The 12,594-nt window shown below is 52.2% G+C and overlaps 1 protein-coding gene across 2 annotated transcripts; it reads right to left on the minus strand.

Moving 5' to 3' along the window:
* Positions 1–4,628: 4,628 nt before the first annotated feature.
* Cplane2 (ciliogenesis and planar polarity effector 2) lies at positions 4,629–10,497 on the minus strand. 2 transcript variants are annotated; one of them, XM_021233589.2, is made up of 6 exons: positions 10,347–10,497; positions 8,658–8,807; positions 6,388–6,540; positions 5,758–5,882; positions 5,417–5,553; positions 4,629–5,225 (listed from the first exon to the last, which is right to left on the minus strand). In XM_021233589.2, the coding sequence occupies exons 1-6, from the start codon at positions 10,414–10,416 to the stop codon at positions 4,976–4,978; spliced, it is 885 nt and encodes a 294-aa protein (XP_021089248.1). In that variant the 5' UTR covers positions 10,417–10,497; the 3' UTR covers positions 4,629–4,975. The 2 variants fall into 2 exon arrangements, with proteins under 2 accessions (XP_021089248.1, XP_005081137.1); XM_005081080.4 differs by lacking the exon at positions 10,347–10,497 and adding an exon at positions 9,076–9,181.
* Positions 10,498–12,594: the final 2,097 nt, after the last annotated feature.

The following is a 12,594-nucleotide window of genomic DNA, read 5'->3' on the forward strand; positions in this document are numbered from 1 at the left end:
CAGCAGTCCCCAAGAACATCACTTAGCTGTGCTCCTGGGAAGCCAGGTGTCAAGGCAGCCCAGGTCCCCCACAACTAACCACTCCAAGAAGTAGGAAATGAGGTGCTGCAGCATTCTTGGGGAGAAAGACAGCTCAAGAGAGACTGTCTCTGGCTACTCCAGCATGCTTGGTGGGGTGGTCTCTCACCTGGAAGAAAATCCTGCCACTAGTACATGAGTGACCCTGTGGTACCCAGAGACTCTGGTCCTTGCTGGGTTTTTGTCTGCAAGTCATCTTTGCTTTAGGTGGGAGAGGTATGAAGGGATGGGTAATCAGAGAAGACAGATCTGCAGGGGCCAGGAGCTCCTCCAGCAACCCAGCTGGGCCACCCCTTCCTCTATTCACTGTCACTTATCCAAGCTAAAGACAGACTAATGAAGGAGGTCTCCTGGCAGACATGAGTCCCTTCTTACTCCCCTTCATGCTCTCAGCCTAAGAGTCACCTAAGAAGTCATTGTAAGAATGACTTCTGTACTGGTGCAATAGTTTTGGAGTAATCAGGTAACCAATTACTTTCTGATTGGATTTGCAGTCTGCCTCAGAGGAGGAGGGAGTCATGTCTGGTATGGTAAGGCTGGTCAAAGGCTCTGGAGGTCATAGGCTCTACAGAGAGCCTTGTACTGTTGCTTTGTTAAACGGACAAGTTGTCAAACTACTTTCTAAATATTTGTTTATACCCACGGATTAGTGCTGCTCTCAACCCCTTTCTGCAGTGGGTAGCAGTTAGTGCAGAAATTCATAACTAATCAAACTGCAGAGAGCAAGTGACTGTTGAATGCCCAGGACTAAATAGGGCACATATATTTCAACCCCACCCCCAGCCCAAGGCTCAAGGAACAACACGGAAGAGGAGACAGAAAGAATGTAAGAACCAAAGGCTGGAGAGAAAGTGTGAAATTCTGTCCTCTGGGCATGGCACGGCTGTTGCACTCAGGAACTCACTGCAACTATGGTTACCTGCACTCCATCAAGTCAATGAAATCTGTGAACATTCCAGCAGGTGGCACTGATTAGACTCAGTGTTACAAAAAAGAAGATGAGATAGGGATGTGTCCTTCCATACTCTGTGAATATGTTTCTCTTATTGGTTGATGAATAAATGCTGATTGGCCAGTAGCCAGCCAGGAAGTATAAGTGGGGATACCAGACTAGGAGAATTATGGGAAGAGAAGGAAGCAGGTAAGCAGTCGTCAGAGAGAGAGCGATGCCATGTAGCTACCAGGAAGATAAGGCATTCTCTGGTAAGCCAAAACTATGTGGTGATACTTAGATTAATAGAAGTGGGTTGGAGTCGGGCGGTGGTGGCGCATGCCTTTAATCCCAGCACTCGGGAGGCAGAGGCAGGTGGATCTCTGTGAGTTCGAGACCAGCCTGGTCTACAGAGCCAGTTCCAGGACAGCCTCCAAAACAATACAGAGAAACCCTGTCTCTAGAAAAAAAAAAAAAAAAAAGAAGTGGGTTGGGGCAGGAGAGATGGCTCAGAGGTTAAGAGCACTGACTGCTCTTCCAGAGGTCCTGAGTTCAATTCCCAGCACCCACATGGTGGCTCACAACCATCTGTAATGAGATCTAGTGCCCTCTTCTGGTGTGCAGGGATATATGCAAAACACTGTATACATAATAAATAAATCTAAAAAAATAGAAGTGGGTTAATAATTAAGAGAGAGCTAGCCAATAAGAAGCCTGAGTCATAGGCTAAGCAGTTCATAATATAAGCCTCTGTATCCTTATTTGGGACTGAAAGGTGGCAGGACAGGGCTACACAGAGAAACTTCTGTCTGGGGGGGTGGGTGGTCAGGGGGAAGTTACAGGTAAGATCAAGATATATTGTATACATGTATGAAACTGTCAATGAATAGAAGATATCCTAAAACAAAAGAAAACAAGGAAGACCTCAGCAACAGTCAGCATTATGGTAGCTTATCTTGGTGTTGGGCAGGGCTAAACTTTTACCTGGGTAGAGTGCAGGCCTGCTGAGCATAGGGTGACAACTGCACATGCTCACTCAGTTCTCTCTCCTCTTCCTGCTGGACCACTCCTCATGTAAGCCCCAGTGTCTCTCCTGTGCTCTTTAAAGGAGTTGGGCACTTACTCCTGACACTGTCCTAGCCCCCATCCTTTATCTCACCCCCCCACTAGTCCTCTGTTGATTTGCCCTGACCTTTAGCCCCGCCCCTAACTCTGCACACTCCTAGCTCCCCTAGTCTGGACCTGGCACGTGAAGGTTAGAACAGGCACAGACTGGCCAGAGAGTAAGATCTAGAAGCCTGGGCAGAAAACTCAGGTCCCACCCAGGACTCAGCCATGGACTCCTATGGCCTACCCAGCAGCCGCTGCATGAGCTGGTCCTGTGTGCCAGTACCATGCTCTGGATCCTGTCTGACATCCTAAGGCCAGGCTGCTCAATTGGCACGAACTTGACCATGGCCAAGGAGGGGAGGAGCAGGGATGGAGAGAGAAAGGAGGAAGAGAACAGGGACAGGGGAGGAGGAGCAGGGAGGAGGGAGGGAGGGAGCCCCCAGCAAAGCATCTCCCCTCCTGCAGGGTAGAAGCAAGAGAAGCTAGTGAGAAACCTGGCTGTTTGCATCTCTGAAACCTGTTCGTCTTTGGGCTTCAGCCTCGCCGTATCTGTTGGACGTGAGGAGGCAAGAGAAGGGAACTAGAGTCCTGGAAGGAGCAGCGGGGCAGGACCTGGCTGCATATACATCCCCACCCCCCTAGTCCAAGGGAAGACCTGGGGTGTGATCACCAACTGCGTCCTCCAGGGAGCTTCAGGAAATTTCAGGACTGTGGGACATTTCAGAAGAAAGCTGTAGTTACCAAATGGAGGGAGCCCAAGAGAGAGATTCTGAGACTGTACTGCAAAATGGGGAAGGTGAGCTGGGCAATCACAGAGGGGCTCCCGTGACACCTGACAAAGGACATGGAGCCCTGGGGCTAACATTTGCCACGCTGGGCTCCAACTCTGTCTCTCTCCCCTGATCCTTCCTTTTGGAATGGAATTGTTGACTCAGTGTCATTGGGAGTTAGATGTACATAACCTATTCTGGGATTGTTACAGGGACTCTTCAGTAGGAGGTGACAGCCTGGGTCTGCACTGTCACCTCCTAAGTGGACGTGCTGTTTTGGGACATTGTGAACTTTTATATTGGAAGCTCAGTTCTGGTTGCTGAGTGGGCTGTTTGTTTGTTTGAGACAGGGTCTCACTATGTAGCTATGGTTGTCTTGGAACTCACTACTTAGAACAGGCTAGCCTTGAACCCCCAGAGATCCACCTGCCTCTGCCTCCAGAGTAAAGGGGTATGCCACCACGCCTGGCTGAGAGTGAGGTTTTATGGTATAGCACAACCCCTGTTCTGGTCTTGCTCTCTCGGCTTCCTGCCTACCACAGTATGATAGGAACTGCATGTGTCTGTCAACACAAACTGAGCTCCTCACCCTGCCATGGCCTCTTCACCATCATGGGCTAAAGTCTCCTAAACCATGAGCCCATATCAATCCTTCCTTGACCAAGCTGCTTCTGTCACTTTGCTATACTAACATAAAAGTTACTTAAATCCAGTCGACAGGGTGGCCCATGCCTTTAATGCCAGCACTTAGGAGGCAGAGGCAGGCAGATCTGAGTCAGAGGCCAGCCTGGTCTACAGAGTGAGTTCCAGGACAGTGAGAGCTGGAGAAACCCTGTCTTCAAAAACAAGCAAATAAAAGCTCCTAAGAACTGCCAACATTAACATCCACTCAGCGTCTGTGACTGATGGGGCTTGGGTGACAAGAAGCAGCCCCTCAAACAAAGCAGCCCCCCAAAATAGCAGTCCTGGTGACAAGGTCCTAAGCATAAAGATTCTGACTGGGTCCACAGAATTGATTGTTACTGGGTAAAAAGAAGCTTAAATTTGGGGTTCCTCAGGAAACCCCTAAATTGGATTCCTGCTAACTAGCCCCCCCAGGGCTTAATTTGCCCTAAGGTCAACTACCTTGGGCATCTAGTTCCCAATTAATCTGAATGGCCTATGTCAGTTCACAAATCCTACCCTGCTAACCGTCACATAAAGTCTGCTTGCTTTCCATCATTTTGCTGCTTTCTCTGCCCGCCCCTCCAACAAGAGATAGCCTTGGCGCACTGACCCCAGTAAATCTTTCTTTCTACCCACAAAGTGGGTAGATCAGTGGTTTCACTGTGCCCTTTCCCTCTCTCCATATAGGAGAGCTAGCTCAGGCTACCCCACATCCTGCCCTCTACTCAGTAGGGAGGGTCCTTGGTTCTGCCCAGCGGCGCTTTCTGACTCCTAGGCAAAGCCCTGGTCTGGAGGCCTGTCTACACCTTCATGGGGGTCAAGGTCAAGAGTCATTGGAGAGAAGGACTAGCTTCCGGGACATGCAGGTGGACCTCTTCTCTCAGGCTCCTTAGCACCACGTGACGGGGTGCTGGCCAACGCAGTGCGTCCACAGAGACCTCAGGTAGTTTTCTATACCCACTCACTCCATGCCTGCTGACTCGATGCTAATAAACTAAGAACACGCCTCTGAGTAGGTGCAGGGAGAAAACAGACAGACAAGCAAACAAACCTACCCTACAGAGTTCAGCCACTGAGATTGCAGAGTTTAATCTGTTTGAGCAAATGGTGTTACTTGAACCAACAAAGCTCCTGGCCGAAGTCAAGAGAGGTCCAGGATCCTTCTGAGGTGCCCCTCCCCACCGTACCCTCAGTGGGTGCTGCAGAAGGGTGAGGGGCAGGGGGTCAGGAGACCTTTCAGCTCTGGAGCCTTGTGTCCCCACCTTCCCACCAGGCGGGGGCCCTCCCCAGCCAGTCCCGAGGACAGCACTGGGTCCTTGCATCAGCCTTGGGTCCTAGATCCCATCATCTGTCCTAGGTCGCCCAAGGGACAGGAGTGAGGCTCATCAGTCCTTGTCCCTACTCAGGATGTTGTCCCCCTTCAGCCAGGGGCATTCTCTGGGGAGCTGGGCAGCAGGCCGGCCACCACCTGGTCCTGGTGCCACAACTGTTCCGCAAGGCCATTGAGCACATGGGCGGTGTCGGCCAGCCCAGCCCGCCCGTCCAGTGTACGCCCATCTGCGAGCCGCCGTCCTGGCACACTCTTCACCCGCAGCAAGGGCAGTTCCCAGGCCTGCCGGAAGGCTGTGAGGTCTCGCTCTGGCACGTCCGTGTGCATGTACTGGTCAAACCTGGAGGAGGGTTAAGGCTCCTAGCCAAGAGGCTCAGCTCACCACCCTAACCCCATTAGACCCAGCCTTGGCCTCCTCTCCAGAGGCTGGGGTAGGTCTTGGACACCCTTTAAGGAAAACCTATGGGTTGGACCTCACAGAGTGACAGGTACCTTACCAGGAGTGCATTCTAGCCACAACTCAAAGGATATTTGGAGCCAATGACCATTTTGACGACCCCAGGAGCCTCGCTGGCTACTCGGCTCAACTGTCCAGGAAGGTCTTCGAAGGAGGCACGGTCAGTGAAAGAGAAGAGGAACAGGAAGGCATCTGCATTCTCTTTGCAAGCCTGAGGACACATGACACGTGACCACATGCTCCCACGGGCCTAGTGGTTCCCAAGAGTGATCAGTAGCATCCCCAGTGCCAGTCAGAGCTCTGCAGCCCAGTACACTACCCTCAGGTAACTAATGCTCAAGTGAGGCTCCTGCAGACAGGGTGGGTCTCTGACACCCCCCCCCATAGCCCGCTCAGGCCCACCTGTCCAGCTCACCGGCAGCATGTGATCAAACTTCTTGAGGGCAGCCTCGCCACAGTCCCAGAACTCAAAGCGGAACATGACCACACGGTCGCTGGCCCTTAGCTTGGCTGGCCAAAACACCACAGTAGTCTGAATACCTGAGGAGAATTGGGATCAGCCAATCAGAGGTGGGATGGGGGTGGGGTGAGGCTGGGGAGGGGCATGAAGAAGAGCTACATCTCCACCCTGTGGGTCACCGCCCTGACATGGAAGGCATGGTCCCTGATCTGGGAGAATCCTCAGATCAGGAAGGAACAGTGTTGGGCTGCAGGAGGAGTTCTTGGTAGACCAGGCAGAGTTGGCCCACGCCACAAGAAAGCAGTCTCATTGCTTATATAGGGAGACCGCAAAGGTCTTGGGACATATGATGATCTGAAAGAAACAGGGCGATGAGCAGGTCTTGAGCTTCTACCTCTATACCAACTAGACCCGAGGTATGCAGCCACCACCGTCTCTCGTACCAGACCAAACAGCATGACTTTCCAAGGTTACAGAAGAAACGGCATATTCTGTAAGAACCCCGGCTAATGTGGCCTGGGGCCAGGTTCTCCCCTCCATCTCATGGAAGGCCACCAAGGATAGGCTGGAGGTTAGATCCCTCACCAGTTGTCTCATGGTGCACTACAGGGACTTCCAGGCCTGCCAGCTTCGCCACCAACGCGGTCTTGCCTACACCACTCTTCCCGGTCACAAAGATCTTGTAGCTGGCGGTGTCAATGGCCACCGAAGGGGACAGCACTGGCCGTTCCAGCAACCCTGTGGCAAGGAGTTGGGGAGTTAATTCTGCTCTTGCTCAGACCCTGGGAGACATACCCAGACTAGCCAGCTTGGTTCTCAGCCTTCAGCTCGGCTCTACAGAGGCCCAGAATACACAGAGATGGCCAAGGATCTCACAGTTAATCTGCTCAAACTGTCAACTGCTCTAGATCTTCGCTGGGGGCCTGGATGACAGACTCCTCTGGGCACACTTTGCTGTAAACATAGACAAAACACTGGGTATTTGCTTGCATGCATGTCTGCGTATCATATGTGTGCCTGGTGCCTGCCAAGGCCAGAAGGAGGTGTTGGATTCCCTACAACATGCGCCACCACCTCCCGGCTACAATTTCTTCTTTAACAGGGAGATATAAGCAAAAGTATTTACAGCTACTAGAAATAAATCCCATAGAACTAACTCATTGACATCTTTTTTTTTTTTTTGGTTTTTCGAGACAGGGTTTCTCTGTGGCTTTGGAGGCTGTCCTGGAACTAGCTCTTATAGACCAGGCTGGTCTCGAACTCACAGAGATCCGCCTACCTCTGCCTCCCGAGTGCTGGGATTAAAGGCGTGCACCAACCAACGCCCGGCCTCATTGATGTCTTTATGAGTTCTTAAAACTACTCACAGCCAGGCATTGGTGGCGCACGCCTTTGATCCCAGCACTCGGGAGGTAGAGGCAGGTGGATCTCTGTGAGTTTGGGGCCAGCCTGGTCAACAGAGCGAGTTCCAGGACAGCCTCCAAAACAATACAGAGAAACTCTGTCTCAAAAAAACAAAACAAAACAACAATAAAACCACAAACAAACCCCACAAAAACCCAAACCTATCCCATAGGGGTTTGGCGAGATGGCTCAGTGGTTAAGAACACCAGCTGCTCTTCCAGAGGACAGGAGTTCCATTCCCCACACCCACCCGGTGGTTCACAACCATCCGCAACTCCAGTCTCAGGGGATCTGCCCTCCTCTTCTAACTTCTGACCGAGGGTACGCACGCATGTGGTGTACAGATATACATGCAGGTAAAACACCCATACACACAGAGAATATTTAATAAGAAAAAACTTGCATATAAAAAAGTCAAAAGGATGATATTATGTAGTCTAATGATTTGACGTCCTAAGCTGTGAGATCGCCTTTGTTCCGTTCTTCTTTGTGGCACCAGGGACAGAACAGCCCTGGCATGCAGGGTGACAGTTCTACCACTGAGCTATATCCCAGCCCTCATGACATAGAATCTTTCCATGTTGCCCTGAATTTCTGATCCTCCTGCCTCAGCCTCTCCAGTAGCCTCTGTCTGAAGCTGGTGCTGGACTCCGGAAGCAGACGTCATGCCTCTTGGCCTGTCAGCCAGGGCCTTGCTCGGGTAATCTGCTTAATTCTGGGACACCAATGTCTTACCCTAGACAGACACTGAAGGGGCTCTCCTTTCCTCATTAGGGCACGACCCTAGGCAAGTCTCTAAAGCATGCTACTAAGAATGTTGAGCAGGCCTGGCATGGTGGCACATGCCTAATCCCAGCACTCAGAGGCAGAGGCAGGCAGATCTGAGTTCGAGGCCAACCTGGTCTGCAGAAAGAGTTTTATGACAGTCAGAGGCTACATAGAGAAACCCTGTCTCAAAAGACAAAAACAACAGAAGGGGTGGGGGGAGGAGAAAGAGAGGGAGAAGAGAAGAAAGTTGAATGGGTGACGCACACCTTTAATCCCAGCACTGGGAAGACAGGCAGGTGGATCTGTCTGAGTTCAATTCAAGGCCAGTCTGGTCTACATAACGAGCTCTGGCTACACAGTGAAACCCTGTCTAAAAACAGGCTGCACAGAAGGCCACTGTGCAAAGTGCCCAGCAGAGGGCATGATCCCAGGTGAGCAGGGCTCAGCCAACAGCATCTCTGGTGACAGCTGCTGTTGGCAGGGATGCGCTGTTTCCATGTTCCTGGCTCTGCTGGTGGAATTGGCTCTCAGGAGGTTTGGGTGAGGGGGCCCTAGGGACGGCGTCCAGGGGACCTCGATGGTGAGGGCTGCGGTGGGGCAGGTCCCACGGTCCTGTTTCTGCCATCTCAGGGCGTGTCAGGAGTGCCCATGAGGCACGTGTCGAGGGGAGGGGAGGCACTTACCAAACTCCCGCCGGCGATTCTTGCGCAGGATGCAGGCTAAGTACTCCTTGCCCTCGACGGTCTCATGCCAGTCTGGGACAATCACCGAACCGTGCGTGGGAAGTCTGGCCATGGCTGAGCACGCCAGTGAGGTTAGGAGGTTGCAGAATACTGGGAGTAGAAGTCGAGAGAGGGGTAACCATTACCCCAAGCCCGCCCCGTGGTTCCTCTTATTCTCTCTTTGGCTCTCCCTTGGAGCCTGGCTCCCTACCGGAGGTGTATTTCCATAGCCCCACCCCTCCACAACGCTCTCAGGGGAAACAGCCCATCCTTGCCCTGGGAAGGCATTTCCACAAGCATCCTCTGCCCAAACACCTTCCGAAGGTCTCAGCTCCGCTTCACCCCTGCCTCCTAGACTCGGAGTCCCGGGACCACCAACCTTCATAGCCCCAGCAAGCAGACTGGCTGGATGAGGGATGATCCCTTTAAAAGCCCGCCCTGTGTTCTTGCCCTGCCCGCAGAGCCTGCTTCCGCCAGGCCTAGACGCGGTCCGCAAAGCGCATGTGCACGATGTTGCCATGGCGACGCAGGGGGAGGCGGGGCTCCTGAATTCAGGCCGGTCTTTTGTGGGTTCTGCAAGGTCTGCAGTTCCTTCCCTCAGCTGGAGCTTCCTCTTTGGTAAAGCCAAGCTTTACCAGTCTGACCTCAGATTTTCCTCTCAACGTGATCGCCTCCTCCCCTCCACCCCGGGGAAGGAGGCTTCCTCAGTTCTCGGTACCTCAGTTTCCTTTTCTACACAGTGGACTTTAACATTAAATACTTTTTCCCCCTTTTCTTTTCCCCCCTTTTGAGATGGTCTCACTATGTATCCCTGGCTGGACTGAAACATCCTACGTAGACCAGGCTGGCCTCGAACTCACAGAGACCCTCCTGCCGCTGCTTCTCTAGTGCTGGGATTAAAGGTGTGCGCCACCAAGCCCCACAGCGTTCTTCACCACAGTGTCTGGCCAACATAGCTCATTAGGTTTGGTTATTATGCTGATGTTATTAATGTCACGACCCCCTCAATCCTGCTCAGCAGGTCCAGCATCAAACTCTTCTGGATGGAGAGAGAAGTCAAGGGACTTTCTAAGAGGTCTGGATGAAGAGTCATTTGTTCACTAGTCATTTATTCATTCCTTTTATTCAGCAGTGGCCAACCCCCAGCTGTGTGCTCAGAATCTAGCTGGTACTCTGCGAGCAAGGGTGAGCCACAGTCCTGCCCCGGGACTGGAGGCTCCTGCCTGGGCCTGTGGCTGTGAGCTGGACAGGACATGGGACCACCCCCGAGAGGCGGCTATCACATTTAGTCTTCCCCGGCAGTGGGGCCGGCCACTGCTGCGCAGTGAATGAGTGGAGGGGGTTTTGTGGGGGCGGCCGCCCTGGAGCCTACGGACACACATCTCCGCGTAAACAGCATCAAGTCTTTTCTATTACAGACGAAGAAACTCAGAGGGGACATGACTCGTCTGAGGTCACACCCGCCACACAGCCAGCCAGTGGAAAAACAGACTCAGAAGCCTCTAAAAACGCGCATCCATTCAGCCAGGTTGGGTTTGGGGTTTTCACCACTTCACCCCAACACCTAGGAGGGGCAAGTGAAGCTAATAGCAGGAAGAGGGTAGGGTCGGGAGGAGGGTGCAGGAGCGGCTGCTCCCCTCACTGGCTTACCCTGCACGGGGGCGGAAGTCCAACGGGAAAGCATTTGTACAGGACTCTGCGGCTGGCGTCCACTGCTCATGTTCCTGGAGGCCTCCGTAGTGCTGCGAGATCAGCGTTATCCATAGTTGTGGACGGCTCTCCCCACAGGCCAGGCGCGCTCAGATCTGAATTGTCTTTGGGCTTCTAGACTGCACAGCCAGCCTTGCCCAGGCCTGGTTTGTGGGGGGGGGCACAATGAGGGGTGAGAAAACTTGGCAGAGTGAACTGGTGTTAATCTGGGGGGCCTGGTGAGCTGTCAAGCCCTCGTGGGGACAGACAGGGAGGTCGGTGGATAGAGGAGCTGGTGGCCAGAGGGTCAGGAGTTTAGTTTTCACTGCTTGCCTGAACTCAGGAAAGGACACTTGATGGCCCAGCTTCATCTGGGAGCCTTTTCTGGAACTCGCTCTGTAGACCAGGCTGGCATCGAACTCACATACATCTGCCTGCCTCCGCCTCCCAAGTGCTGGGATTAAAGGTGTGCGCCACCACTTCCCGGCACCCTGGATGAAATTGTAGAAAGCCAATTCTAACTGTGGAAACACAGGTTGTGCCCTGAGTCATTCTTAAGGTATGCTTTCTGAGTGCGGTGGTTTGAATAAAGCTAATTGTTTGAAGATTTGGTTCATAGTCCGTCGTGGAAAAGATGGCCTGCTCTTGCTAGGCAGAGGAGCACTGTGATTGGTCATTATTGACTTACAGGTGTCAGCTTGAATTCTGGGTGGAGTCTGCTTCATTCTTCAGAGCTCAGAAGCCAGCAGTCTCCCAGCCCTTGGGAAATGAGGTTGAACTACCCTTCCAAGAGTCTGTTTTTCAAGTAAGTAGTACCCTGGGACTTCCTCTCTCCCAATCGCTGCCAGTACCTCTATATTGAGTGTGGCTTTTACTCTGTGTCCTTGTTTTTTTTTTTTTCCTCATTCTGCTTTGAGTTTATTTTCTTGCTCATGTTTAACTGAACTGCCTCCAAGTGATTTTTTTTTCCTAACAAGGTTGCTTCACATGCCAATTCCAGGTCCCTCTCCCTTTCCCTCCCCTCCTCCCACGACCTCCCACCAACCCCCCAATACCCTCTCATTTCCCCAGGGAGGGTAGGCTCTCCATGGGGGTGTCCATAGTCTGTCATTTCATCCATGGCAGGGCCTAGACCCTCCCCCAATAGTCCAGGGTGAGAGTGCATCTCTCATTGTTGGATGGGAGCCCAAAGTCCATTTGTATACCCGGGATAACTACTGATTGTGTCCTTGTTTTTTATTGTCATCATTGCTATTTAATAAGCTTTTTTTCTTTTTGGTTTTTACGAGACAGGGTTTCTCTGTATTGTTTTCGAGGCTGTGGGTCCGGCCTGGCCTCGAACTTACAGAGATCTGCCTGCCTCTGCCTCCCTCGTGCTGGGATTAAAGGCGTGTGCCACCAACGCCTGGCCACCTCCTGTGTTTTTTAACCACTCAGTTTTCATTGCCTTTGCCCCCAGCTTCAGCAAGTTGCTTCTCTCACTCCTTCCCTGCCCCTCTCTCTAATTTATTATGTGTACAGTGTTTGTTAGCATTCAGGCATCTGTGCTGGCCTATCCTTGGGGTTCTGACAGGATACACCCTCAGCTGCAGCCACTAAGAGCACCACCTGTGCATATCCACTATGTTCCCTTTTAAAAGGGCCCTGCCCACCTTCCATCCCTCTCTCTCCCTCTCTGTCTGTTGCTCTCTCTCTTCCTCTCCCTCTCCCCTTTCCTCTCTCTCTCCTTCTTTCCTCTCTCCTGCTGCTGCTGTCTCTGGAGACTGGTCTCCCCCTTCCCTTTCCCATTTTAGGATCCCTTTCCCTAATAAAAAACCCCTTTGCTTGAACCCTGCCCCACGGTGTCTTTCTCTCACACGAAACTAAATTACAACAGTGTTCTGCCTGCGAGTCTGCCTGAAGGCCAAAAGAGGGCACCAGATCTCATTATAGATGGTTGTGAGCCACCATGAGAACTGAACCCAGGACCTCTGGAAGAGCAGTCAGTGCTCTTAACGTCTGAACCATCTCTCCAGTCCAGTAGTTTCTTTTCTTTTTTCTTGGTTTTTACGAGACAGACAGGGTTTCTCTGTATTGTTTTGGAGGCTGTCGGTCCAGCCCGGCCTCGAACTCACAGAGATCCGCCTGCCTCTGCCTCCCGAGTGCTGGGATTAAAGGCGTGCACCACCACCTCCTGGCTTTTTTTTTTCCCACTAGTTTCTTAAAAGCA

The sequence above is a fragment of the Mesocricetus auratus genome, unplaced genomic scaffold (assembly GCF_017639785.1).
Source record: "Mesocricetus auratus isolate SY011 unplaced genomic scaffold, BCM_Maur_2.0 Super-Scaffold_100014, whole genome shotgun sequence".
Classification (NCBI taxonomy): Eukaryota; Metazoa; Chordata; class Mammalia; order Rodentia; family Cricetidae; genus Mesocricetus; species Mesocricetus auratus.

Coding starts and splice junctions, on each gene's coding strand:
- Cplane2 (XM_021233589.2), bottom strand. CDS start 10,416: ATGAGCAGTGGACGCCAGCCGCAGAGTCCTGTACAAATGCTTTCCCGT. Junction 5,554..5,757: donor AGTTTGATCACATGCTGCCG/GTGAGCTGGACA, acceptor ATGTGTCCTCAG/GCTTGCAAAGAGAATGCAGA. Junction 5,226..5,416: donor AAAATGGTCATTGGCTCCAA/ATATCCTTTGAG, acceptor ACCCTCCTCCAG/GTTTGACCAGTACATGCACA.